The sequence below is a fragment of the Lactuca saligna genome, chromosome 2 (assembly GCF_052625555.1).
Source record: "Lactuca saligna cultivar CGN05327 chromosome 2, ASM5262555v1, whole genome shotgun sequence".
Classification (NCBI taxonomy): domain Eukaryota; kingdom Viridiplantae; phylum Streptophyta; class Magnoliopsida; order Asterales; family Asteraceae; genus Lactuca; species Lactuca saligna.
Genome location: NC_136418.1, coordinates 171,107,427 through 171,130,829, shown reverse-complemented (window position 1 = coordinate 171,130,829; position 23,403 = coordinate 171,107,427). Strand labels below are relative to the sequence as shown.

Genomic DNA, 23,403 nt, shown 5'->3' with positions numbered 1-23,403 from the left:
TATTGAGTACAAAAAAAAGGAAAGGGACCAAATGAGAACAAACGCAAGAGTTGGTTACCCTCCTGATTCATTTTCCCTTTACTCATTTACAACAAATCCCACATCATCTCCTACTGATATTAATGACTTTATGATATTCATTCTTGCTTCTCTTCAAAACATAACTCACGAAAGGACATTATTCATGCATGTACAACTTTGTAATGCACTTGAATATTTATTAGGGGAATCTTGACTAAGTAGGCGTATTTCATGACTACATTTACATTTGCAATCAAATGATTTATCGTATCATGGATTCTAGATAAGTCTACAAACGAGTGGAATCACAAGTGCTGTGATTTTTGAGTTTACTTAGCTTTAAGATCGAACTCATGGGATAAGATGTTGGATAAGGTGTCTAAGTTCATAACTTATTTGGTATATACTTGATCCGACTCGGCATGATCCATTTGGGTTGCACTTCACCCGAACTATTTATGGATAATTTTATGAGAGTTATACACATATGATTATTAATATATTATAAGTTATAATATATTAATATGAAGTCATGTTATTTAATTAGTCTTAGTCTTAAATTAATTATGAATTAATTTAGAGATTAAAAAGAAGACTAATTAGATTGTGGGCTATTGGTTTTATATGGTGTGGGCTAACACTCATTTGTTAATGGGCTAGGCTTGTATGGAAGTCCATGGATGATCCATGGAGCTTTTAACCCATGGATCCTTGGAAAAGGAAAGGTCATGGGTTATTAGGGTTTCACCCTAACCATGCACACTATATAAGCATGCTTATGTTGCATGAAATAGCCACTAGTGTGTGTGTTTGTGTGTGGCTGAAATTATAGTGTGTATACACTCTCTCAAAGTTTTCCAAGTGTTTGTGGTGATTTGTGATTCCATTTGAGGCATTCACACTATTGGTGCTTGGCCCTCAAACTCCTTAAGAATCAAACTCATCAAAAAGGTACGTAATCTCATCTAATTCTTTTATGTTTAAAAGTACCCCATGCCATGTTAGATAGGTTATGAACCTTGGAAAATTATTATTTTTCATGTATTTAGACAAACATAGATCCAAGGTTTATTAAGGTTGCATGCACACTTAGGAAGTGTTAGATTGCTCAAAACCCAACATAAGATACAACATCAATATGTACAATATTATGGTGATGTGTCTACAAAAGCAGCATGATATTGTACATATTAATGTTGTATCTTATCCCATGAGTTCGATCTTAAAGCTAAGTAAACTCAAAAATCACAGCACTTGTGATTCCACTCGTTTGTAGACTTATCTAGAATCCATGATACGATAAATCATTTGATTGCAAATGTAAATGTAGTCATGAAATGCGCCTACTTAGTCAAGATTCTCCTAATAAATATTCAAGTGCATTACAAAGTTGTACATGCATGAATAATGTCCTTTCGTGAGTTATGTTTTGAAGAGAAGCAAGAATGAATATCATAAAGTCATTAATATCAGTAGGAGATGATGTGGGATTTGTTGTAAATGAGTAAAGGGAAAATGAATCAGGAGGGTAACCAACTCTTGCGTTTGTTCTCATTTGGTCCCTTTCCTTTTTTTTGTACTCAATATACCATCGAACTTGTTGTTTGTGTTCACCATAACCCTTTGACCGGCTATCACAGGTCAAAAGTCGGTCAAAAGGACTATGGTAAACACCAACAACAAGTTCGATGGTATATTGAATACAAAAAAAAGAAAAGGGACCAAATGAGTACAAACGCAAAAGTTAATTACCCTCAAGAGTCATTTTCCCTTTAAATCATGCATGTAAACTCTGATATTTTTTCCAGAAATTAAATGTTAAATGTTTATGTAAATTACGGGTTGTTATATAAATAGTTTGATGGCTTATTAAAATATCAGATAAGATTCTGGCGCAAGCTTGATCAAATGTGTTTTGTTTATTTAGATTGTTCATGTTTTAGAGATCCAATTCATCTTAGAGGGCACCAAACAACTCATAATAGACGGTAGATTTACAACATTACTGTTATGATAGAGAAGCAAAATATTGTCTCTCCTATAACACCCACAATTTATTTCATGCAAAAAAAAAAAAAAAAAAAACCCCTAACGATACCATGCTGGGAAAAATGTTCTTTCTGAACCTTTTTTTGGTCATTCAGTAAAATTCGAAAAGTTGTAGGTTTTTTTGTTGGTTAACTTCATGAAAGACCCATAAGTTTGACGATTTTCAAGTTTAAACCAAAACTTTTTGAATAAAAAAACCCTACAACTTTCCCAAACTTTATATTTCCGAAAGTTAAGCTGCAAATCGGATAATCGAGTAAAATGTTGTACGGTTTCATTAACCTATATTTTCATATCATGCTATATTTGAATCATGTTTAATATCCATCATCACTTTTGCTTATGAAGTATTTGAGATATTAAATTGTTACCTAAACATCTAAAATTCTTAACCATATGCCAAGTAAACACTGCATCTATTGCCACATATTGCATTTTCACATAATACAACTTTTTTACACATTCAACGCAAAAAGTTCAAAATTTTATATATACTACCTTTTAATTGAAGTCTAATTTTCAATATAAATAACTCTACAAAGTACAAACCTGGCAGGTATTGATTTCAATCCACTCTTTCACGAATAAAACAAGTGGCAAATAGTATCCGAATTCAAAAAAACTCAAAAGACAAAAGTGGTATTAACATGAAACACTTTGAGTTTTCCTATGTTCTGCAGAATCTAGTATACTAGTACTAAATGCTAACTCAATAAGGTAGAAAAAGCCCATACATAAGTAAAAAAGAATGGGAAACAACTGAAAATAATTGAAATATGTACTATGTATAACTCATATGTTAAAACTTTCTATACAATGAGAAAGAAAGAAAAGTAGTTCACCTGTAACACCCAAATGTCATTCAACCCCCAAGCATCCACCATTTCTTCTTCTTACTCTGTTCCATGCTCGGTAGCTCTGTTTAATATTTTCACATTTTAAATACTAGAGAATGTCTCATTTCCCACAAAATTGTGTAGATATATTTTTTTTCTTTACTAATTTCTAAATGTGGATTATGTAATTTACCTCCTTCTGGATAAATCGAATTGTAATGCACCTCAGCCCAAAAGCTCAAGAAGATAACTGCACATAATCCATACCACACACCATTTAGAAAAAAGACTTATAACAATCGACTCAAGTATGAAAAAAAATATTCCACAAACTTACTTCGATTTGATTTTTGAGCACATGGTAAAATCTCAATATAACAAGTATCCTTAAACGAAGTTAACACAAATATCTTCACTCCAAACTGGAATTACAAATGATCCAAATTAACTCACATGTCAAGGGACTACACACACACACACACAGACAAAAAAAAAAAAAAAAAAAAAAAAAGAGTAAATTATATTTATACCGCATCTGCTGCAGCCTGCAATGTGACATGATCACCCCATTCACCAGCTCTGTAACAGTAGTTTTGCTTCAACATTAGAAACAAAAAAGGGTTTTAAAAATTAAAATACAAAATTGAGTTTATAATGTACGTGCTGATTTTCTTCAAGTAATCATCATAAGCCATGGGAACATAAGCTGCATATAGTTCTGGATAAAACTTGAGCTGATGAACAACTTGTTCTCTCACAAGCTTGTGGTGCTCACTTGATCGGTAGATTTGATCAGACAAGGCGCGAAACTGAACAAGAAATGAGTTTAGGGTATTAAAAATAATCAAATAAAAAAAAGTGACATTAAATAGTATCAAGAAACATGAGCTAAAACTCTACAAAGTACAAACCTGGCAGTTACCATCTCCTGAAACTTTTAGTTCAACTAAATCATAAAGCTCCAATCTAGAAATAGAACACATATCATCATCATAATCATATATCAATAACTAAAAAATTAGTTAAAGTAAGAGTATAAGAGAAATGACCTGTTCATTAGCCTTTGATGATCTGATGTTGCTTCATCAGCAGAGGGTACTTCTCCATTTACTTTGGGGACATGCTGCATTACACCATGTTAAAAAACAAACATCCCAGACATGAAAAGAATTATGCAATTGAAATTTGTGATTTAAAAGTAAACTTACACGAATGGGAACCATTTGATTTATTCTCTTTCCTACTTCACCATCAAGAGTAGACTCATCTGCCATCTCAGGGGAACATGATTGATCTTCTTCATCACCTGATCTTTCTTCAGTGCTGAACAATGAGTCTTGATCTTGACTGCTTTCAGTAGTAAAATTATTATGTCTTTGTGAAGGGGAAACCCAATCTTGAGCAAGTACAGATTCTTTTTGTTGATTGTTCCGAGATGATCCATGATTTTCCTCCAGTGCAAGTCGTGATAGTTCTTCTTGTAAAGCTTGAGCAATCATCTCATCATTCTCAACATAATTTGATATCTCATCATTCTCAACATTGACATAATTTGGCACACAGTAACCTTCGCTCACATACTCAACACTAGATATATCCTTGTCATAATGAGTAAAAACTGCTGGTGATCCACCATTAGTTACAGAACAAACTTCCATCAGATGATGAAGACCCCATCTAACAACATCAGGATCTTGTTCCTGGAAAGTCATCTTCATGTAAAGACTTGAACAAATTGTTGGCGTTCTGAAACCAACAAAAATCAAGGCTTCCTATTTGCTAATCGCTTTTCTGGTGACTGTTGGCTGCTTCTCCAGCTAGACCAAAGGGTAGATGAGTCAAGCGACAGAGATAAATAGGTGGCTGGTATTATCACAGATCATTTCATAGTCGATAACAATCTCTCTTAAAAAAGGTAGACGTATAGTATTATTGAAGCCATTCTCTTATGTATCATAATCATTTTCAGAAGGAAGAGTGTCCATTCATCGGTTTCACATACCTGTTCTAACCAATCACGTAAAGTGAATGAAGGAAAAGCATGGCGGGATGAAGGGAAAGCTGAAACGTTTAAAAAGAGTAAACTGTTGTTGTGAAATTATTCTCTCCTTGTTCTACTTTAAAGTTGATTTGAATCCAGGTAATTTGTAGAAAAACATCAAACCCTAGCCCTAGTCGGAACCTTCCTACAAAATCCAAACAAACAAATTCAATACAAGAACACAGGAAGCGGAGCAAGTACACCTAACCTAACATTCAGCCCTACACATTCGAGTTTCAATCTGATTGCCGCGTGTGGCAATATAAATACAGATTAAGACATAATTAGCCTTATGATGAATAATTAAAAGCGGAAGAAAATACCTTCAAACTATAATCAATGAAAGATGAATAGAGGAAATCCGGATAGTGGTGTGAAGGCGCCACCGTTGAATACGAAATCCGAATATGAAATTATAAATAAATGCGGCGGAACACCGTCAATCAAATCGGCGGCATTCCCGAATATCAGTTACGCGGGTGGGGCCGACCATTTGAGCAAACGAGGAAAGGATGCTTAAACGGAAGTGTTACCGGTGAGTGATTACGTGGCGGTAACGTTCACGGCACTTGGCTTTGGGATGTTGAGATGTGACGGTAACGCCGTAACTAATACCTTAATGGTGTGGTGCTTTTGGTTTATGGTAATCGGCCCAAGTCAAAATTTGGCCCACTTCTCAAATTTATTTGATTGGGCTCCTTTGCCTTGTATAAATACAAACCACAAAGTATAAACTTCAATAGTGTTTTTACGTTGATTCAGAAAACTTAAATACGAAGTTTTTAAGTTTTACCAATTTAGTAGAAAACTTAAATACTAAGTTTTTAAGTTTTACCAATTTAGTATAATGTTATTAAAAAAAAGTATTTATCAATTTAGTATATTTTAAAGTTGGGATTTCCTAATATATGCCTAAGGGATATATAAGAATGATAAATATTATCATAATTAAATATAAAATAAATTAATTATAAGAAATATTATCAATTTAGTATATTTTAAAGTTGGGATTTCCTAATATATGTCTAAAGGATATATAAGAATGATAAATATTACTATAATTAAATATAAAATACATTAATTATAAGAAATATTAACATAGTTAAATATGAAATGTATTAATAATCTCCATAATAAATATGTTTCACATTTAATTATGGTAATAGTTTTTACTGTTAATATTATTTATAGGACACATATTAAAAAATCTCTTTAAAATTTTATAGAATTAGTATTATTTTTCATTTTTCGTTACTTTTTATTTTTTCTTAATGATTTTTTATTTTAAATATCTTATTTTTCTCGTCTATTCTTTTATTTCACATTTTTACTGTTTTTTTTTTATATTTTTTTAAGTAACATTATTTATTCACCTTTTTTTTACCGTTTTCTTTTTAATAACAATATTTTTTAAATATCCATTTTTTCTTATACAAACCTTTGAACATCAATTTTAGCCATCATAATTTAAAACTACCATTACGCATAAGGGTGTTATTGGGTTCGGTTTTATCATTTTTTTTTAATATTTTAAATCTAACCATAACTTAACAAAATAAGGTTCGATTTAATCGGTTTTGGTATATTGGTTACGGTTTATTTCAGTTCGGTTTACTGGTTAAACTAAATAAAATTTCAAACGAATAAATAAATATTAATCTAAGAAAAAAACACACAAAACTTTTACCAAATGAAAACAATTACACTACTAAGTAACATATTATAGGCAAAAGAAATTCTTTCACAAAGGAGCAAAACAAAAGCAAGCCCAAAAAACATAAGGTGCAACTTTTCTTCATTTCATTACAAGGACCCAAAAAACTTCCAAGTCTGCATAGCAGTGAGCTTCATGACAAATATCTGCAATTCTATGTAAAAATAACAAAATTAGTAGTTAAATCCATACTGTAAAAAAACACAGTATAAAAAACTGCAATATTTGTGCTGTCATACATATGCAAAATAGTATACTGGTGCTTTTTAAAATATATAAGAAGAAGAAAGAAGGGCACCCCCCACAAGTCCACAACCATGATGAAACAAAACATAAATTTGCCAAAAAATACCACTTCTTTCAGAATCAAAATCCAACACATTTACATAAAAACCAGGTCCTATACAGACATAAACCTCATACATGTTGTTTTCCCTTTTCAACTGTTCTACCAACCCCCATCTTCCGTCATTCACACTTGTCTCTTTACAACCCCCCATCACAATAAATCAAAACCCCATCTACAACCCTCCCCCTCTCTCTCTCTCTATGTCCCCTATATTTGGTATTTACCATACCATTCATCATATTCACATAGAGATCATCGTTCTTTATAGAAACTGGAATGTTTCACTTTCAAGATCTAGAACTCGATGACGCAATGTGCTTTTCTGCAAATATATAAGTAAAACGAAAAAAATTCTTTCTTGAGAAAAATATAATAATAAAATAAACAAAGAAGTTTTAAATTAGATTGTTCCTAACTTCTCACCTCCTGAAGTGACTAGCTTTTCCACACGAGAGACAATGTGTTTACCAAACGTGTATCGTTTTAGAGCTGCCAAGTGGACTTTTATACGCGACAGGATGAGTTCGCGTGTCTGGTCATCACAAGTTTCTAGAACCTTCTGGACAACGTAATTTCCAAAAGGATCTTTCATCATTGCCTATAGTTTTGTTTTGCATTACAACAAACTCAGTTACCAAAACGACAATGTGTTTTTTATTTTATTATTATTTTTTTTTAAAGTTGCTGACCTGTAATGGCTCGTTTTCATCAGTGGAACCAAGCATTTCGTTTACAAGAAGTTGGCGTTCATCAGGGCTTCCATAAGTTAAGCATTTCTCAACGACATTTGAAGCAAACTTTTGCAGACTCATCTTCACTGTTTCTCCTGCAATCTTGTTGATGATAGCTGATCGCTCATGGGGTTTACCATGTTGTAGGACATGCTAATTATAATCAAACAACAATTTTATATCAATTAATTCAATCTCAAATCACAAATATATTCAAAAGGTGAGTGACTACCTGAATGACATAATTTCCATATTGGTCTTGTGCTAGAGTACAAACCGAGTTCATGATTTCATCCATTACAACTTGTGTATTTTGATCATCACAGTGCTCCAATACCCTCTGTTCATTTCACATATAAGAAGAAGAAAAAATAGATGATGATTTTTTTTTTTTTTTTAAATATATGTTTTACCTGAATGACTCGACATCCATAAGGATGTGATGAAAGAGAAACAACTTGTCCAAAGAAAGAAGAAACTATAAACTGAACACGATCTTGAGGCACACATTCAATACATTTCTGGATTACATGATTACCATTCTGATCACGAACACATTTCATGATTGAACCATCAAGCTCAGCCACCATTTCTGTCTGTTGATCAACTTCAACAACCTCCAATGCCTGAGTATGAATTATTATTCATCGAGATGGGATCTTTAAGAAACGATTATGTGTTTTTTGGAAGAAAAAAAAAATCTACCTTCTGAATAACTCTGCAACCATACATTTGAAGGCTAAGAGGCAAAACATGACCGATGAGTTGACCAGCTAACTCCCTTCTTTGACTTTTTGTGCCATGCTCAAAGAACTGAAAGTGTATGTACAAAATGTTTAAGTACACAACACTGTGAAAGAATTAGACATGAAAGGATGATGAATGTACCTTTTGTATGACATAATTTCCAAACACATCAGTCATCAAACTGCGTGCATGAGGGACAATTTCGGGAAATATTATATTCTTTTCTTCAACTGTGGCTGATTCAAGCTTCTGCTGAATAAACCTGCTTCCATATTGATCGGTACTATAACATAAAAGGGAAAAAAAGAACAGAGTGAATGATGCATAAATCATAATTGAATATGAATGAATAAAGAGTAAGACTTAGTTTGCATACCTAAACTCAATCACATGATCAACAACATCAGAGAGTTCAAAAGACTTGTTTTTGTTGTTCTTGAGCTCATCCAACAATGAAGAAACATATCTTCTATCTAAGCTCATATCACCTTCCGGATTCCAAGATCCAGAAACTCCACCCACTGAATTTCTAAAAGCAGGAGCAAATTGTTGTCTAGATCCAACAGATGAACGTGTAGAATTTTCAAGTAAATTTCCTTGATATGGAATGCCATGATTATATGTGGGATTCCCATATAGATGATTTAAGCTTCCAGATCTTCCAAAAAGTGGTGAACTATATTGTTGGTTATGTTGAGCAAGCAGTGCTTCAAGATACACTTTCTGAAGAGCCTGCATGTCTTCATGGCCATGTGAAACAACAAAATTATTACATCCCAAAGGAAGATTAGCTGAGTGTGCGTTGACCATGCATTGACCATGTCGTGAACCCATGATTGGTGAATGAAAGTTAGATACAGGTGGGTAGTTACATCGCCTCAAAAATTGCCCCTTTCCAGCTGTGTTTAAAGCAATGTAAACAGTAATTAAAGGATTAAGTTTATGGATTTATAAAGTCTAACAAATTACCTGAAGCAAGGTGATCAATCGGAGCAGAATATCTAGCAGGAATCTGACTAGATAAATCCATAAAGTTATCGACTTGATTACATATTCTGGAACTTTCTAAATTTGCAAATTCATACATGTTCCTATGAGAATTTAGGTCAGCAGAAGAAGCTGCCCTTCTGTGAAAGTTAACTGGTCCATCAATGGCTGACTTTCCAACACTCAAGTCAGGTAAGTTTGCATTGTCCCTATGAAAATCATATTTGGAATGCATTCCAAGGTTGTCTTTCCTTGAGTTATTATCAGCAAGTTGATGCTGAAAACTTAGCCTCTGATCATTTATCGGATCAAGGTAACTAGATTGTGAATGATTATTATTATTATCTCCATCAGGAAGGCGAGATTTTGAGAGATTTAAGCCAGATAAAGAAGATGCAACATCTGTAACCTCATTTACTGTATTTCCTCCTACAATGCATCTTTTACTCAGAGGAGGCATGCCAGGAGTAGGGGCTTTTCTGACCAATTGAGTGTCAGGTGTTCTACTTCTTGACAAAGATGAACCAACAGCAGGTGCAAAAGATTGTGGAACAGATGAATTCATGTTCTTGAATCTTGATGGATCTTGTGAAGTTTCTTTTTCATTACATAAACTTGATGAATGAGAATTAGATACACCTCTCATGTTCATAACATCACTGATTGCATTCTGGCTTGCAGGGCGAGAAATTTGATTGGATGAGGATGCAGGCTGTTCTAGTCCTTCCTGTAGAAGAAGACAAGAAAGTCATTCCAATTACAAATTTATAATTTTGACATGAACATTTGTAGGATATGAATAATGTATATTCACCTGAAGAATATCTGCAAAGCTTTTTCTTCTACCACCCATTCCATGAGCTGTTAAACCAATCAACCCATCACCTCTTTCGATCCATTCAGGGGAGTTTTTGTGGGGAAGATGAAGCTGATTCTTCCTCATTTCCATGAATTCAGATTCTGCATCCTTGTGTATACCTTGAAAACCAGGCTGCATTGAAAACAATGAAGAACTACCACTACCACTACCACTACCACTGCCACTACCACTACTACTACCAATATCAGTATGATCACTACTCACATTCTTCTTCCACCAATCCCTAGTTCCTTCAGAAGATGAGCCTCCTACCTGAAACCTTTGAGCAACTCTCCAATCCTCTTTTGACAGTAATGGAGGAGGGAGTCTTGGATTGAAGTTTCCATGTGCATAATAATATGCTAAATACATTGGGTGAGATCGAAGTTCTTCTTCTGTCAACACTCCTCCATTCCAATTGGTGCTATTAATACTACTATTTCTGTTATCAATCTGCACAAGATCAGAGTCCCTAAATAAGCTTCCAACTGCACTTAAAGATCCCTCAACAGTTGGTGGAGCGCTACCACTCCTATTCATATTCAGATCTCTTTGTTGATCACCAACCACCACCCTACTATCCCTTTGACTAAGTATCAATTCAAGCTCACTCTCTAAACTATTATCTGAATTTCCTGTTAAAGCTTTCATCATACTCTCTTCCATGTTGTTCACATCCAAAAACCCTAATTTTCCAATGCCAACCAAATCAGGACAATTTACTACTCTAACACATCACACATGGCGTACCTGTAAGCAATTATACAGATACAGAGTGATCCACCCTTCCCTAAACTGAATCAAAATGACAAAAAGTTATACACATATACAAGGAGTAAATTCCATTCACGGATAATCAATCAATGAGGCGAAGAATTAAAAACGAAATGTATAATACAAAAAAAAACACACTCATCGGCAATCACAAATTCCTACGAACATCCATGATTGCAAATCAATTTCGGAAAAAATTAAGGATATAAATGGGAGATGGAATGAAACTTACGGTTGTGTTTTTGTTAGGGTAGAACGTTGAATCAGGGTGCTGGATAAATCTCACGTGAATCATATGTTCCTATGAATCTCACAAATCTAGGAAGGAGATTGGAAACTCGTGAAGAATTAAAAAGTAAAAGTAAGAATAATGAATTAATGAAATGAAAAAGGCGAAGGAGGTGGAGATTTTTTGAAATTTCGTTAGAGATTCATTAATGTGAATTGTGTGTATGAAGAAGAGATTACTGAATTCCTATTTAAGAAAATTGGCGTTGGGGGATCATTTGACTTATAGGTTTACGTGCATGGGAGACCTGGGCATACTCTCTCTGTCTTCCATTAATGGCATCTTATTATTATTTTTTTTATAGGTTTAAACAAGTAATTTGTTTTTATTTAGAGAATTTATTTGAAGGTTTATTTATGGTAACTCGAAAAATAATGGCAACTTAGTAATGATATATAGTGATAATTAATTAATATCGGAAATAGTGTTCAACGGGTGATAAGAAATTATAAATTTGTCATAAAAATTCAAAACTATAAACCCATGAGAATTAGAAACTCCTTGGCTTAAGTATTTATGTTACATAAATGATCTATTTAAATATTTATAAATAACCGTTTAATATTTTTTTTGTATATGACCTATGGATAAATAGTAAAAATTAAACATTTTGTAAAAACATACTACAAAACTCCGGACCTGCAAATATAGAATCAACTTCTAGCATTCAATCTTAAAACTTTCCGGTATTTATTGCTTTAGAATAATGAAGTTTCTCATTTTGGAATAGTTTGTTTTATGCAATTGTTATATATAATTTTATTATTTAAAAAAGAACAAGATACATACACCAAAAGTCCAACATAACTAGAGGACAAATTGCAATAAATTCATTAAGTTAATCGAAATTATAATACCGTAATTTTTTTCCTTTCAATTAAGTCATTATATTTACAATTTTATTGCAATATCAACCGAATGACCATGTCTTTCTGTTCTCCCAGTAACCATTTTCCCCAAATTGCAATAAAGTCATTAAGTTTACTAAAATTTTAATTTTCGCACCGTGTTTTGTTTTTCTTAATTAGGTCATTACATTTACAATTTTGTTGCAATGTCAACCAATTGATCGATTACCGTTGATCTAGCAGGTTACCAAATAAATAATATGACAATATTGTGATGTCAAAGACGTGTCGGATCTTATGTGGCAAGATTGAGTTTCAAATATAGGGTTTGCATCGAACCCAATTCCACATATCTCCTTCTCTTTTTTTCTCCTTTTCTCGTGAGAGTATTTCTTCACAAATATCATCTGAAAGTCAATCCAGTGGTTCAAAATCATATAAAAGTTAGTGAAAAAGGCGTGCACACCATTTCAGGGGATGTTATTATGGTTTAGAAGCTCGAATTGTACCACAAGTAAATGAAGACCCATTACAAGGTTGATCAAAGAAATGCTTAGTGAGTTTGTAAGTGAGTTTTAACCATTAGACCAACCTTCAAGCAATATCCGTGAAGAAATACTCTAACGAGAAGAGAAGAAAAAAAAAGGATATATGTGAAATTGAGTTTGATGCAAACCTTATGTTTGAAACTCAATCTTGCTACATAAGATTCGACATGGCTTCTACATCACAATATTGTCATGTAATTTATTTGGTAACATGTCAGATTTATAGTAACCGGTTAATTAGTTGACATTACAATAAAATTGTAAATGTAATGATATAATTAAAAAAAAAAACAAAACGGAGTGTCAAAATCAAAATTTTGGTAACTTAGTGATTTTATTGCAATTTAAGAAAAATAGTTATCAGGATAACGAGTTAATCATTTGATATTGCAACAAAATTATAAATATAGTGGCTTAATTGAGAGAAAAAAAAATACGAAATCAAAATTAAATTTTTTGATTAACTTAATGACTTTATTGTAATTTTTCATAACTATATGTATTTTTCTAATAAGTATAACATATTATATGCGTGTCTCATTTATAATGATTAATAGATAATTTTTAAGGATAATATAGCAATTTTAATCTCCTCTATTATGTCCTATCATTTCCAAATGCAACACATACACTATGTGGAGAGTTCAGTCCCATCCAATCTAATTCTATATGTGTACCAAACACTAATAGAACATAATCAGATAGTTTGACCAATAACCATGCAATTCTTTCCGCCCACAAAACTGTAGCATTCAACTTAATATCAACTTCAATAGAAGTATTTAATTATTTATGAAAGGTCTAAAATAAACTTTAATGCCTAAATAAAACCTTGATAAAACGAAAATCAAGATAAACAAATATTAGTGTTTAAAAAATTAAATAAAAAGTAACTTTTCAAAAGAAAGTTGGGGTTTTTTTTTTAAAAAAAAAAAAAGCATCATACATTTTTAGATAAAGGGTGTATAGTATTTTTTAGAGTAAATTACACAAATGGTCCCTATGGTTTAGGGTAATTTACGCGTTTGGTCCCTAACTTATTTTTTTAACTCGGAATGTCCCTACTGTTTGCTTTTGTTACGCGGTTGGTCCCTATCTTACCTAAAAAGACTATTATGCCCTTGATTTTTTTAATTTATCTAAATAAACACACCCCTAATCCCACCCCTCACCTTACCTCACCTACCCCCATTATTTTTTCCTCTTTAAATAATAGTCTTTTTAGATAAGATTGGGACCAAACGCGTAACAAAAATAAACAGTAGGGACCAAACGCGTAACAAAAACAAACCATAGGAACCTTCCGAGTTAAAACAATAAGTTAGGGACCAAGCACGCAAATTACCCCAAACCATAGGGACCATTCGTGTAATTTACTCTATTTTTTATCAAATAGCTTGATAACTCAAAGACATAAAAATAATGTGATTTTAACATCGTCAAATATTTTGGATAACTTAGATTAATACGATATTCAAAGGGATTTAAGCTAAGATTATGTTTGGTACATTGGAACTAACTTTTTTTTTTGGTTGCTTTATTTGACAAACACTAAACAGTTTATAAACTAGCTTTTTAACAAGTTTATGCAATTTTTTTAAAAATTATCCAAAATATAACATATATAATATATTTGTTATATATAAACAAACTCATCATTCCATTCATTCCCCAAAAGGCCAAAACCATCATTCTCTCCTACCAACCACACGTCTCGTAGTTCTCTAAACATAATGATAAACATAAGAGTTGAAAATCAATTACAAAAGATCTATCGCTTTAGAAATAGGTATAACATCGATGGTGATAATAACTAATAATTGTTAGCAAGAAAATTGATAGCAAGAGTGTTCTTATATTCGACTTATTGTACTCACCCTTGTTTAGGAGATGGATTTGGTGGAGATATATTGTGATAAATAGATGGGTTATTGAAAAATTATAGATGTAGATCAAATGATAATTTGGCCCACATATATGATCCTATTTTTTTGATCTTTGATATATATTTTTTGCTAAAAAATCAATCCCAATAATTCAAATGGAGTTGTATTATTTATTTTACTAATATCTGGTATAAATGACTCTAGCCTCTAGATATCTACGACACTACACAAAATGTACTAAGTACTTGTTTTATAACATGGATTTGTCTTATCCAACTTTTTTAATGTTATTATATTTCCTAGTTAGCTTGTCATACAATTTTTATCAAACATCATTACAAATATTACTTATAAAAAATGTAATGAACACGGTCATATAGATGATAAATATGGAGTATAAGAGTAGTAGCCTACTAGGCCGTTATAGAAAGATATAGAAATTGCAATACACAGAGCCCCAAAGCATAAGGATCATAACTAATTAATTTATTCAAAGAGTACACACAAAAAGGAACATCCTCTCTTCATGCTAAATTGCTATTAGCATAGAGAGGAGAGACAAAATTTCATTTTAAACATTCCAACATACAAACAACAATAATAAGGATATCCCGTTAAAAGGGAAGCCTAATCTATTTGTATACTCATAAAGATCAACACTCGAATCAAGCTTAAATATAGATAAGTATCAAAACAACTGTTGAATTATCTCAGATAACGCTGTATAGGTTCCAATAACAGAAGACACAGACCCAACAACAATGATGAATACACACACTGATACCTATCAATCAAACCAAAACAGACACAATTAGAATTAATTAGTAATGAAACAAATAAATATTTATATCTTTGTACCTGAAAGCGAGTTGTTTTTCCCTTTAAAATGCTCAAAAAGCAAACACAAGGAAGTATCAACGTCTGCAATAGAAACACCCCACATTAACTTTTACTATATTTTATTTATTTTGATTGCCCTTTGAATCTAGAAAAAAGGCAAGTGCTAAAGCAGAGAATTCTAGACAAATAAGAATATACCACTAGCATAGTGAGTAAAGATCCTATCAATGACATCACAAGACCTGTAGAAAGAAGAAAAAATGAACATCTTTAGCTTACATTTATTTATTTATAGTAATTTACATTTTTGGTCCTTGACTACAGCTGATTTTTGCAATTTTGGTCTCTATTCCAAGTAGTACAACTAGTTTTATTCATCTGAGTATTAACCGAATTTCGCAATTTTGATTCCAAATTATAGTCCTTTTACATGAAATGAGGTCTGAAATTGCAAAAAAAAAAAAATCGACTATACTGAGGGACAAAATTGTAATTTGTGGGATGTGGGTATTGAAGTTACCAAAGAAGGGGATGGAGAGGGCTACAAGCAAAGTAGAGAAGACTAATGCTGTTCTAATGAGGATGGAGTAGACATGAGACTTCATATGGTTTGATGGTATCAACTCCTCAAGACTCATAGCTACAGGAGATATGGTCAACGCATATTTGGTAAATGGGTTGACCACCTACAAAACAATAAATAAATGGAGAGGAAATAAGTTATTATTTATTTAAAAACAAAAGTCTGATAATGTTTTTCAAGTTAAATTAAATACCGTAGTCCAGACAGCAACTTTAGAGGCAATCAGATTTGTAGGGAGGTTTAGGGTATATTGTGATTCTGTTGATTCACCAAACATCATGTATCCCATTATAGCCACTGCAGCATAAAGAACAGCACAGCTCCCAAAGCTGCCCATAAAAATTTAATAAACGTGTGTTTTAGCATGTAAAAGGAAAAGTAGCTAAGGGTGATAAAAGTAGCATACCTGGCTAAGAGTACCATAGGAAATTGACTTCTTTTTGCCATTGATGTATAGATATTAGGAAACACTGCATGTCCTGAATAACAGTACCCATAAAGGCCTATCGCAACAGGGAAAGTCGAGAGGTTTAACGTTTTTGTTGTTTCAATTTGAAACCCCACATCATCCACCAACCCAACCCAAAACAAGCAAATCGCCACTAGAATTGACGCGATAACTCCACCAGCTGGATTAAAAACAAAACGATTTGATTTTAAAAGTTTATTATAAAACCATTTTGATTTTGATCTTCTATTAATAAATAGTATAAAGTTTTACCAGATATGTAACTGAGAACACTCATGTTGCGTAGCCAAACTGTGGGAAGGACAGCCAGAGTGATCATAATTGCAAATAAATAATGCGCGTTTAGTATATATCCTCCCAGGTTTAAATGTGCATTTGGAAACAGAGACGATAGGTTATCACTCTCCAAGATAATATATTCAACACAACATGCCTTGAGTGAAAAAAAAATTAAGTTAAAACATAGAATCAAGCCGAATTAAGTAAACCGAGTCAGTGTCTAGATATACTTACATATAACTCCACGTACAATATTATCTGAAGTAAAAACAGAAAACAAGAGAAAAAGGGTAAATTGGTCAGAAACAAGACTTTAATGTTTTTGTTGTTGATGTATTAAGTAAGTAAACTTACAGAAATGATGAGACGTCCGAGAGTGCCAAAGGCAGCCTGGCCAATATCTGGATAGGTCTCGAGACCAGGTTGACTGTCTAAGCAGTATCGAAGGAGGATACCAGTGTAGAAAGAAAGGACACCAAAGATGAACAGTAATGACAATCCTACCCATCCTCCTTCTTTCACTGCAAAAGGAGTTGAAAGAAGTCCAACTCCACAAAGAACATTTATGCCTACACAGTCCACAAAAAAATCATCATGAGAAATTTTTTATTATGTATGTAAAAATAAAATGCCATACGTAGCTTGATGCTTATATGCAATTATGATCCAGAGATCAGAATCAAACTTGCATGTCTTCTAAGACAATTCAAACGTGGCCTTGGTTAAACTGGGACCAAAAAGTTGTTGGGGTCCATTAATTCCATCTTAATCAGATGGGTGAATGAAATAAAATCTACAAATCAGAAATTGTCCTTTCATGGAGTAAACCTAAGACAGAACTAGGACCAATAAATAAATAGTACAATAGTACATAACTAATAAACATGCCAATACTATAAGCAATTAATATTACACATACCATTAAGCACAGATTGACCATAAGAGCTCTGCCTGGAAAGAGGAAGTTCATGTGAAGCCTTAGAAGATTTGTGATAATGTGGCAACTTCTTAGCAGATGATCCTCGTGGAGGAAGAAGAGAATGAGAACTGCTACGCCTTTCTTGTGGCTGCTGGTTGTCTGTTGATGGTGGCAAGAAAGGTTTGCTTAAACTTGGGAGTATCTCGGGAGTGTGTCTTCTTGTCAGTGTTGAGGAAAGGAATGAACTGCCTAATCGAGACAAGTTGGGAGTCCCCAGAAAGTTCAGGCTCGGGGATGGCACACTGCTGTACAGATCTATCGATTGCCTGAAACATCCATCATACAACTCAAGGAAAATCTTTAACAAAACTACTTTCTCTTGATTCAATATCGTACAACTAGATCTTGTTACAAATCGATCACTGTTAATCTTAGTTTGTATCAGATCTTGTTGAGTTTAGTGTGATTGTTGTTTTCTGGTACGAAAAAGTTTCAGAATTCACATGATTCAAATGAATTCAGAATTTCAGCGGAATCTTATCAGTTGTTGACTGTACAAGGAATTAAAGTGTAGAATCCAAAAAAGTGGGATGGGGTCATACCTGTAACTTTGAGGCCACGATGGGTTTAAGGAACTAGGTTTGCTTTGATGCTGAGGGTTATCGTCGGAATAATTTGAAAATTCAGAATCATTCCCATCGTCTTCACCTCTAATGGAGTCCTTGTCTTCCTCATCATCTTCACTCTCGATGAAAAAGGCTTGATCTGATACTGAATTCTTCATTTTCTCAGAAATTTCGTAGCCTTCTTTTCAGATCTCTGAGACTTCAAACAAAAGAGGTTAATCTTGTGTAAGATAAGCTCTAAACAACATCAACTCAAACGAAGTTATGAAAAATGATGTATGTGACTATGTAAAATTATGTTGTGAACTGGATTTGGATCCATTAAAAAGGGAATAAAATCACGAGCGTGTGTATGCACATCAAGCACATGGCAACATGCAAGATAACAGAGGTTAAATTCCTCAAAATTAGCTCGCAGATTTATCGGAATTTCAATAATTCCAGCAATGACTCTGCAAAATCTGGATATCACATGTAAAGAAATTCGAATTGGGGACTAAATTCAACGATAAAACTCCACAAATTAAGCTTTCAGATAGAAGTTAGTAGAAACGAAAAATAAAATTAACCTGATCCGATTTTAGGATTAAGAACAAATGGACGAATGAAGTTAAAATGAGAACGAAGAGGAAAACGTCGATTACCACTACAATCAAAATCGAGATTTCAACGCGAATTCCGTGAATAAAACCCAAAACCTCAAGGATTACCATATTAGCAAAAGATACAAAAAATATAGATACACGTATTCTACCTTTTTTAACAAGTGAATTAAGGTTGAGCTGGTGACAGTATCAGCAAATATTCTTCCTGGTTCGAAATTAAATCACCTTCTATACCAATAAAATCAGCTGAAAAACATGAATCTAAACAGAGAAAAACGAAGACATTGTTGTTCACCAGAGAGCTACAAAAACAGAGCGTTTGCCGTCAGAGAAGAGAGTTCAAGAACAGAGTGCTCTGTTACTTCTGCTTGCTCTGTTGATGCCTCTCAGCTCTGCTAAATCTGCCATCCATTTTATAATGGCACGGCCATTGTTGCCCCCAACTATCTCTCTCTCTCTCTCACACACACACACACAATTTCGTGGCTTCTCACTCATTCGATTCGATTGTAGCTGATGAAGAAGGCGACAAAGATGCGTACTTGCCTGTGATTGGGGTCTAGCATAGATTTTGACTCGTAAAACGGAGGCCACGTTCCAATTGAATTTTCACAATTAAAATTAATCAAAAACAAACAAAAAAAAAAAAATAGTAGTCGCTGTAAATATGTAACTGACAAAAAAAATAATAATAGAGTATCCGTTATCGTAAATCGTAAACATTTTTTTTTTAAATCTATATCAACGTACCCCGACATAAAAATCGGTCCAAAATAATACAATACCTTTTATTTTTATATATTTAGTCTTTAATATTTTATTTCCTAACTGTTTTTGTATATATATTTAATACTTATGTTTATTTAAATTTTCTCACATTCTATATGACTATTCATTAGTAAGATATTTGGAATTCATTAGTAAGATATTTTGAATTGTTGATGCTTATACTTACTGTGACCTTAGCTATTTGGTTGCTTAGGTATTGTGTTTCGCTTAGATTTTGTGTTATGAATATCGTAAATTCTTCATACGATCTTGGATTTTAACGATATTTATATTCACGCGTTTGTATTTGTTGTGTTCTTGACGTCTTAACTTCTTCATACAATCTTGGATTTTAACGATTTTTATATCATCGCGTTCGGATTTGAGCCTACTACAACTTTCATTTTGATTACTCCCCTTACAAAGTAATATATTTTTACTTACAATCTTTATATACATATATTCTTTATGAATATATGTATGAACCTTTTTTTATGAAATCGTAAGTAAAAATATATATTACTTTTTAACATGTATAATCTAAGTTGTTTGTTTGCTTAGGTCTTGTGTTCTGAACGTCGTAACTTCTTCACACGATCTTAGATTTTAACGATCTTTATATCCACATGTTCATATTAAGTGTAATACAACTTTCGTTTAGATTACTCTCATTAAAAAATAATTTGTTTTTACTTACGATCTTTATATACATGCGTTCTTTATGTATAACGTTCCAAAAACGTCGAGTAAAAATTTCATTTTTAGTAAGTCAAAACAATTCATTCATTAACCTAAAAGACAATTAAAGTAAAAGTATTTTCAAAACATGAGAGTAAAATAATAAACAATCAATGCAGTATAAATCTTTAGGGTATGCAGTGCGATCAAGTTGAACTTTTCCTTTTGAAATCAAATGTACCTGAAAACATTTTAAACATAAACGGTAAGCACAAAACTTAGTGAGTTCTCTAAAATACCATATACCATACTAATAAGTGGGCCCAACCCTAGGGTTATTCCAACCCAACATATAATCATGGGCCTAACCCTGTGGTATATTTCAACCCAAACATACAATAATGGGCCCAACCCTGGGGTTTATCTCAACCCAATCATACATGCAAAAGTCACAAAGATAACTAGCATTCTACATAACACAATCCAGTGGGACGACATTGGAACCTTCGACCCCTAAATACAATTAGAAGACTCACCTAAACTACTCAATAGAAGCCCAACATTTACCTTAACATCAAAACAGCCAACCTAAGCTTCCTAAAACCAAACCGAGACCAGCCCTTTAGTAAAAAACTCAATTCTACCAAAGTTTAACCAAAAGTCAAACTTGTCAAAGCTAAGGTCAAAATTGCCAACAACAGCCTTCTACGTCGTGGCTTTCCTTGGCCACGTCGTAGGCACAAAATTCCAAAATATTCGCTAATTCCCCAGTCGCCACGATGTGACAACCTAAGGCTACGTCGTGGGGACTAGTCTGAACAACTCAAACGATATTAATCTATTTCCTTTCGATTTCAAGAGCTCCAAAGCTCATATTTGATCCTTTCTAAGGTCTTAATGGATAAAGTTTATAACTTTATCCATTATGAAGAACCAAACCACCAAAGATCTAGACTTTAAGTCTCAAAAGGACCCAAAAATGCATATTTCTCAACTTAATCCATTAAGTCCAAGTCTCCCACTTCCATATCTGAATCAAAGAGATGTCTAGAGGGATAAAGTTTCCAACTTCATCCATAATAATGCCATAATCATTCAAGATCTAAACTTTAATACAACAAAATGGTCTAAAGGACCTAAATAACTTGCATGGATTAAAAGGAAGGAAAAATCATAACTTTCCAAGTCTGTGAGGTCTAAGAAGCATTCCTAACTGATCAAAAGATGTTGGAGTCCACTCAACTCCAAGATCACTCATAAAATGGACTAAAAGTGCCAAAAACCCCAAATGACAAGATCTAATGAACTAGATACCAAAATTGGAACTTTATACTTACAATAGTCCAGAAATGTAGTGTCTTTGATGGATCCAAACTTAAATCATCATTCCTTGCAACCAAAAGAACCATCCTGATTTTAAACTTCATCAAACTATCATAAAAAGCACCCAAAAGAGGAGAGATGATAGGGGAGGAGTTCAAATCTTGAAGGTGGAGGTCAAGGTTTCTCCCAAGGGGTTCTAGAGGTGATGTAGGCTGATAACTTGACAAAAAAGTCAGAACCCTATGCTTAAATACGTTGAAAACCGTAAAAATCATGGGCTTGGGCTTGACAGACCACCATGTTGTGTGACATCCCCAAAATCACGGCCAGAAAAGACCGATTTTGTTTATGCTTTATAAAAATCAGAGTACTTCATTTTATAAAAAGGTTGCGGAATTTGTTCCCAGAAAAACACGATAAATACGTTATTAAAACATTTTCGAAGAAACGTATTTTTATTCATCTTGAAACATTTGGGATGTCATCGTTAATACAGAAACATAAGCATAAACAGAACTTACAATTATTTACACTAGTGATCTACATCTCTTTAAATCTCTCAGTGTAATGTCACTTCATATCGCCACCTATGATGTAAATAAACTGAGTGGGTCAGGTTGGGAAACCTGGTGAGTACAATAATATAGTTATTATGTTTAAACAATCAAACAATCAACCCAATTACCCATCCCCATTATCTTCTTTTAGTCTTCCCTAAAGATATTATCTCAAGGGTCATCTCCTATATCATATTTACTTCTCATCTCCTTACATCGTATTTCCTTACATGATTGTTCCTACGAACTTTACCTAAGGATCATCGCCTACATTGCATAGACAATACTAATCCGAGGATTACTCCCTCAATATGTGTCTAGCAAGAGTTAGGGTATCATCGCATGATTACGCAGCCACAACATCGCCTGGACTTGTAAATCATGATAAGGGTTAGTCTATCATCACATGAATACGTAGCCACAACATCGCCTGGACTCGTAATTCATAATAAGGGTTAGACTATCATCGCATGAATACGTAGCCACAACATTGCCTGGACTCGTAATTCATAATATGGGTTAGACTATCATCGCATGAATACGTAGTTACAACATCGCCTGAACTCGTAATTCATCACCTACAGGTTACTAGCCTGCTGGTGTTTCCACGGGGTTGTCTATAATAGTCCGCGGTCGCCATCTATACTCTGGTAGATGACTACATCTCCAAATTCTCGGACAAGGTTGTAGTATCCTACATCACCGATTCATAATCATCTATCTATCATCACCTTCCTATCATCACCTATCTCTCATTATTTTATTTCATCACTCACCAACTATTTCATCTACCCATGTTTTATCCCAACATATTTGTAGATATAAAATAAATATACAATTTAAATCATTTAAAACATGTATAAATTATTCATCCAGCATATACAACAAGTATTCAGACAATATGTACACATAGCACGTAATTTATATTAAAATACTTCATATCTATGTGTAAGATGAAAGGGACCATGCACTCACCTGAAAGGTGGTGACTCAGCACTCGGACAGCGCTTCGATACTCTCAAAACAACCTTCCTTCGATAAAACCTAGTACTAGTACCACTAGGGTTTAGTCTAACG

The 23,403-nt window shown here is 33.3% G+C and overlaps 3 protein-coding genes across 6 annotated transcripts; all 3 read right to left on the bottom strand.

Annotated features, from left to right (window-relative positions):
- Positions 1-2,599: 2,599 nt before the first annotated feature.
- LOC145032762 (Cysteine proteinases superfamily protein) lies at positions 2,600-5,443 on the bottom strand. Of its 2 annotated transcripts, XM_078981678.1 has the most exons (10): positions 5,271-5,443; positions 4,909-5,092; positions 4,115-4,723; positions 3,956-4,029; positions 3,818-3,872; positions 3,567-3,715; positions 3,437-3,485; positions 3,244-3,328; positions 3,100-3,156; positions 2,600-2,988 (listed from the first exon to the last, which is right to left on the bottom strand). In XM_078981678.1, the coding sequence occupies exons 3-10, from the start codon at positions 4,622-4,624 to the stop codon at positions 2,933-2,935; spliced, it is 1,035 nt and encodes a 344-aa protein (XP_078837804.1). In that variant the 5' UTR covers positions 4,625-4,723; positions 4,909-5,092; positions 5,271-5,443; the 3' UTR covers positions 2,600-2,932. The 2 variants fall into 2 exon arrangements, with proteins under 2 accessions (XP_078837804.1, XP_078837805.1); XM_078981679.1 differs by having other exon boundaries at positions 4,115-5,092.
- Positions 5,444-6,926: 1,483 nt separating this feature from the next.
- Positions 6,927-11,523, bottom strand: PUM4 (pumilio 4). Of its 2 annotated transcripts, XM_078981677.1 has the most exons (11): positions 11,341-11,523; positions 10,290-11,129; positions 9,458-10,202; positions 8,865-9,387; positions 8,630-8,771; positions 8,447-8,554; positions 8,155-8,367; positions 7,974-8,081; positions 7,700-7,894; positions 7,434-7,608; positions 6,927-7,332 (listed from the first exon to the last, which is right to left on the bottom strand). In XM_078981677.1, exons 2-11 carry the CDS (start codon positions 10,998-11,000, stop codon positions 7,298-7,300), a joined length of 2,955 nt encoding a protein of 984 aa, XP_078837803.1. In that variant the 5' UTR covers positions 11,001-11,129; positions 11,341-11,523; the 3' UTR covers positions 6,927-7,297. The 2 variants fall into 2 exon arrangements, with proteins under 2 accessions (XP_078837803.1, XP_078837802.1); XM_078981676.1 differs by lacking the exon at positions 11,341-11,523 and having other exon boundaries at positions 10,290-11,303.
- Positions 11,524-15,139: 3,616 nt separating this feature from the next.
- LOC145032760 (amino acid transporter AVT1C-like) lies at positions 15,140-19,514 on the bottom strand. 2 transcript variants are annotated; one of them, XM_078981672.1, is made up of 12 exons: positions 19,150-19,514; positions 18,372-18,594; positions 17,770-18,095; positions 17,205-17,419; positions 17,085-17,108; positions 16,824-17,004; positions 16,509-16,731; positions 16,296-16,431; positions 16,040-16,205; positions 15,718-15,761; positions 15,538-15,600; positions 15,140-15,463 (listed from the first exon to the last, which is right to left on the bottom strand). In XM_078981672.1, the coding sequence occupies exons 2-12, from the start codon at positions 18,551-18,553 to the stop codon at positions 15,368-15,370; spliced, it is 1,656 nt and encodes a 551-aa protein (XP_078837798.1). In that variant the 5' UTR covers positions 18,554-18,594; positions 19,150-19,514; the 3' UTR covers positions 15,140-15,367. The 2 variants fall into 2 exon arrangements, with proteins under 2 accessions (XP_078837798.1, XP_078837801.1); XM_078981675.1 differs by having other exon boundaries at positions 18,372-18,588.
- Positions 19,515-23,403: the final 3,889 nt, after the last annotated feature.

Excerpts from the sequence above, each read along its gene's own strand:
- PUM4 (XM_078981677.1), bottom strand. The coding sequence starts at position 11,000 with ATGGAAGAGAGTATGATGAAAGCTTTAACAGGAAATTCAGATAATAGT. Across the intron at positions 10,203-10,289 it reads GCTTTGCAGATATTCTTCAG|GAAGGACTAGAACAGCCTGC; the intron begins GTGAATATACAT and ends CTTCTTCTACAG. Across the intron at positions 8,772-8,864 it reads GATCATGTGATTGAGTTTAG|TACCGATCAATATGGAAGCA; the intron begins GTATGCAAACTA and ends TTTATGTTATAG.
- LOC145032762 (XM_078981679.1), bottom strand. The coding sequence starts at position 4,624 with ATGAAGATGACTTTCCAGGAACAAGATCCTGATGTTGTTAGATGGGGT. Across the intron at positions 3,873-3,955 it reads CATCAAAGGCTAATGAACAG|ATTGGAGCTTTATGATTTAG; the intron begins GTCATTTCTCTT and ends TTCTATTTCTAG. Across the intron at positions 3,329-3,436 it reads TGCAGGCTGCAGCAGATGCG|TTTGGAGTGAAGATATTTGT; the intron begins GTATAAATATAA and ends TTGTAATTCCAG.
- LOC145032760 (XM_078981672.1), bottom strand. The coding sequence starts at position 18,553 with ATGAAGAATTCAGTATCAGATCAAGCCTTTTTCATCGAGAGTGAAGAT. Across the intron at positions 17,109-17,204 it reads TCGGACGTCTCATCATTTCT|ATAATATTGTACGTGGAGTT; the intron begins GTAAGTTTACTT and ends TTTTTACTTCAG. Across the intron at positions 16,732-16,823 it reads TGTTCTCAGTTACATATCTG|CTGGTGGAGTTATCGCGTCA; the intron begins GTAAAACTTTAT and ends TTTTTAATCCAG.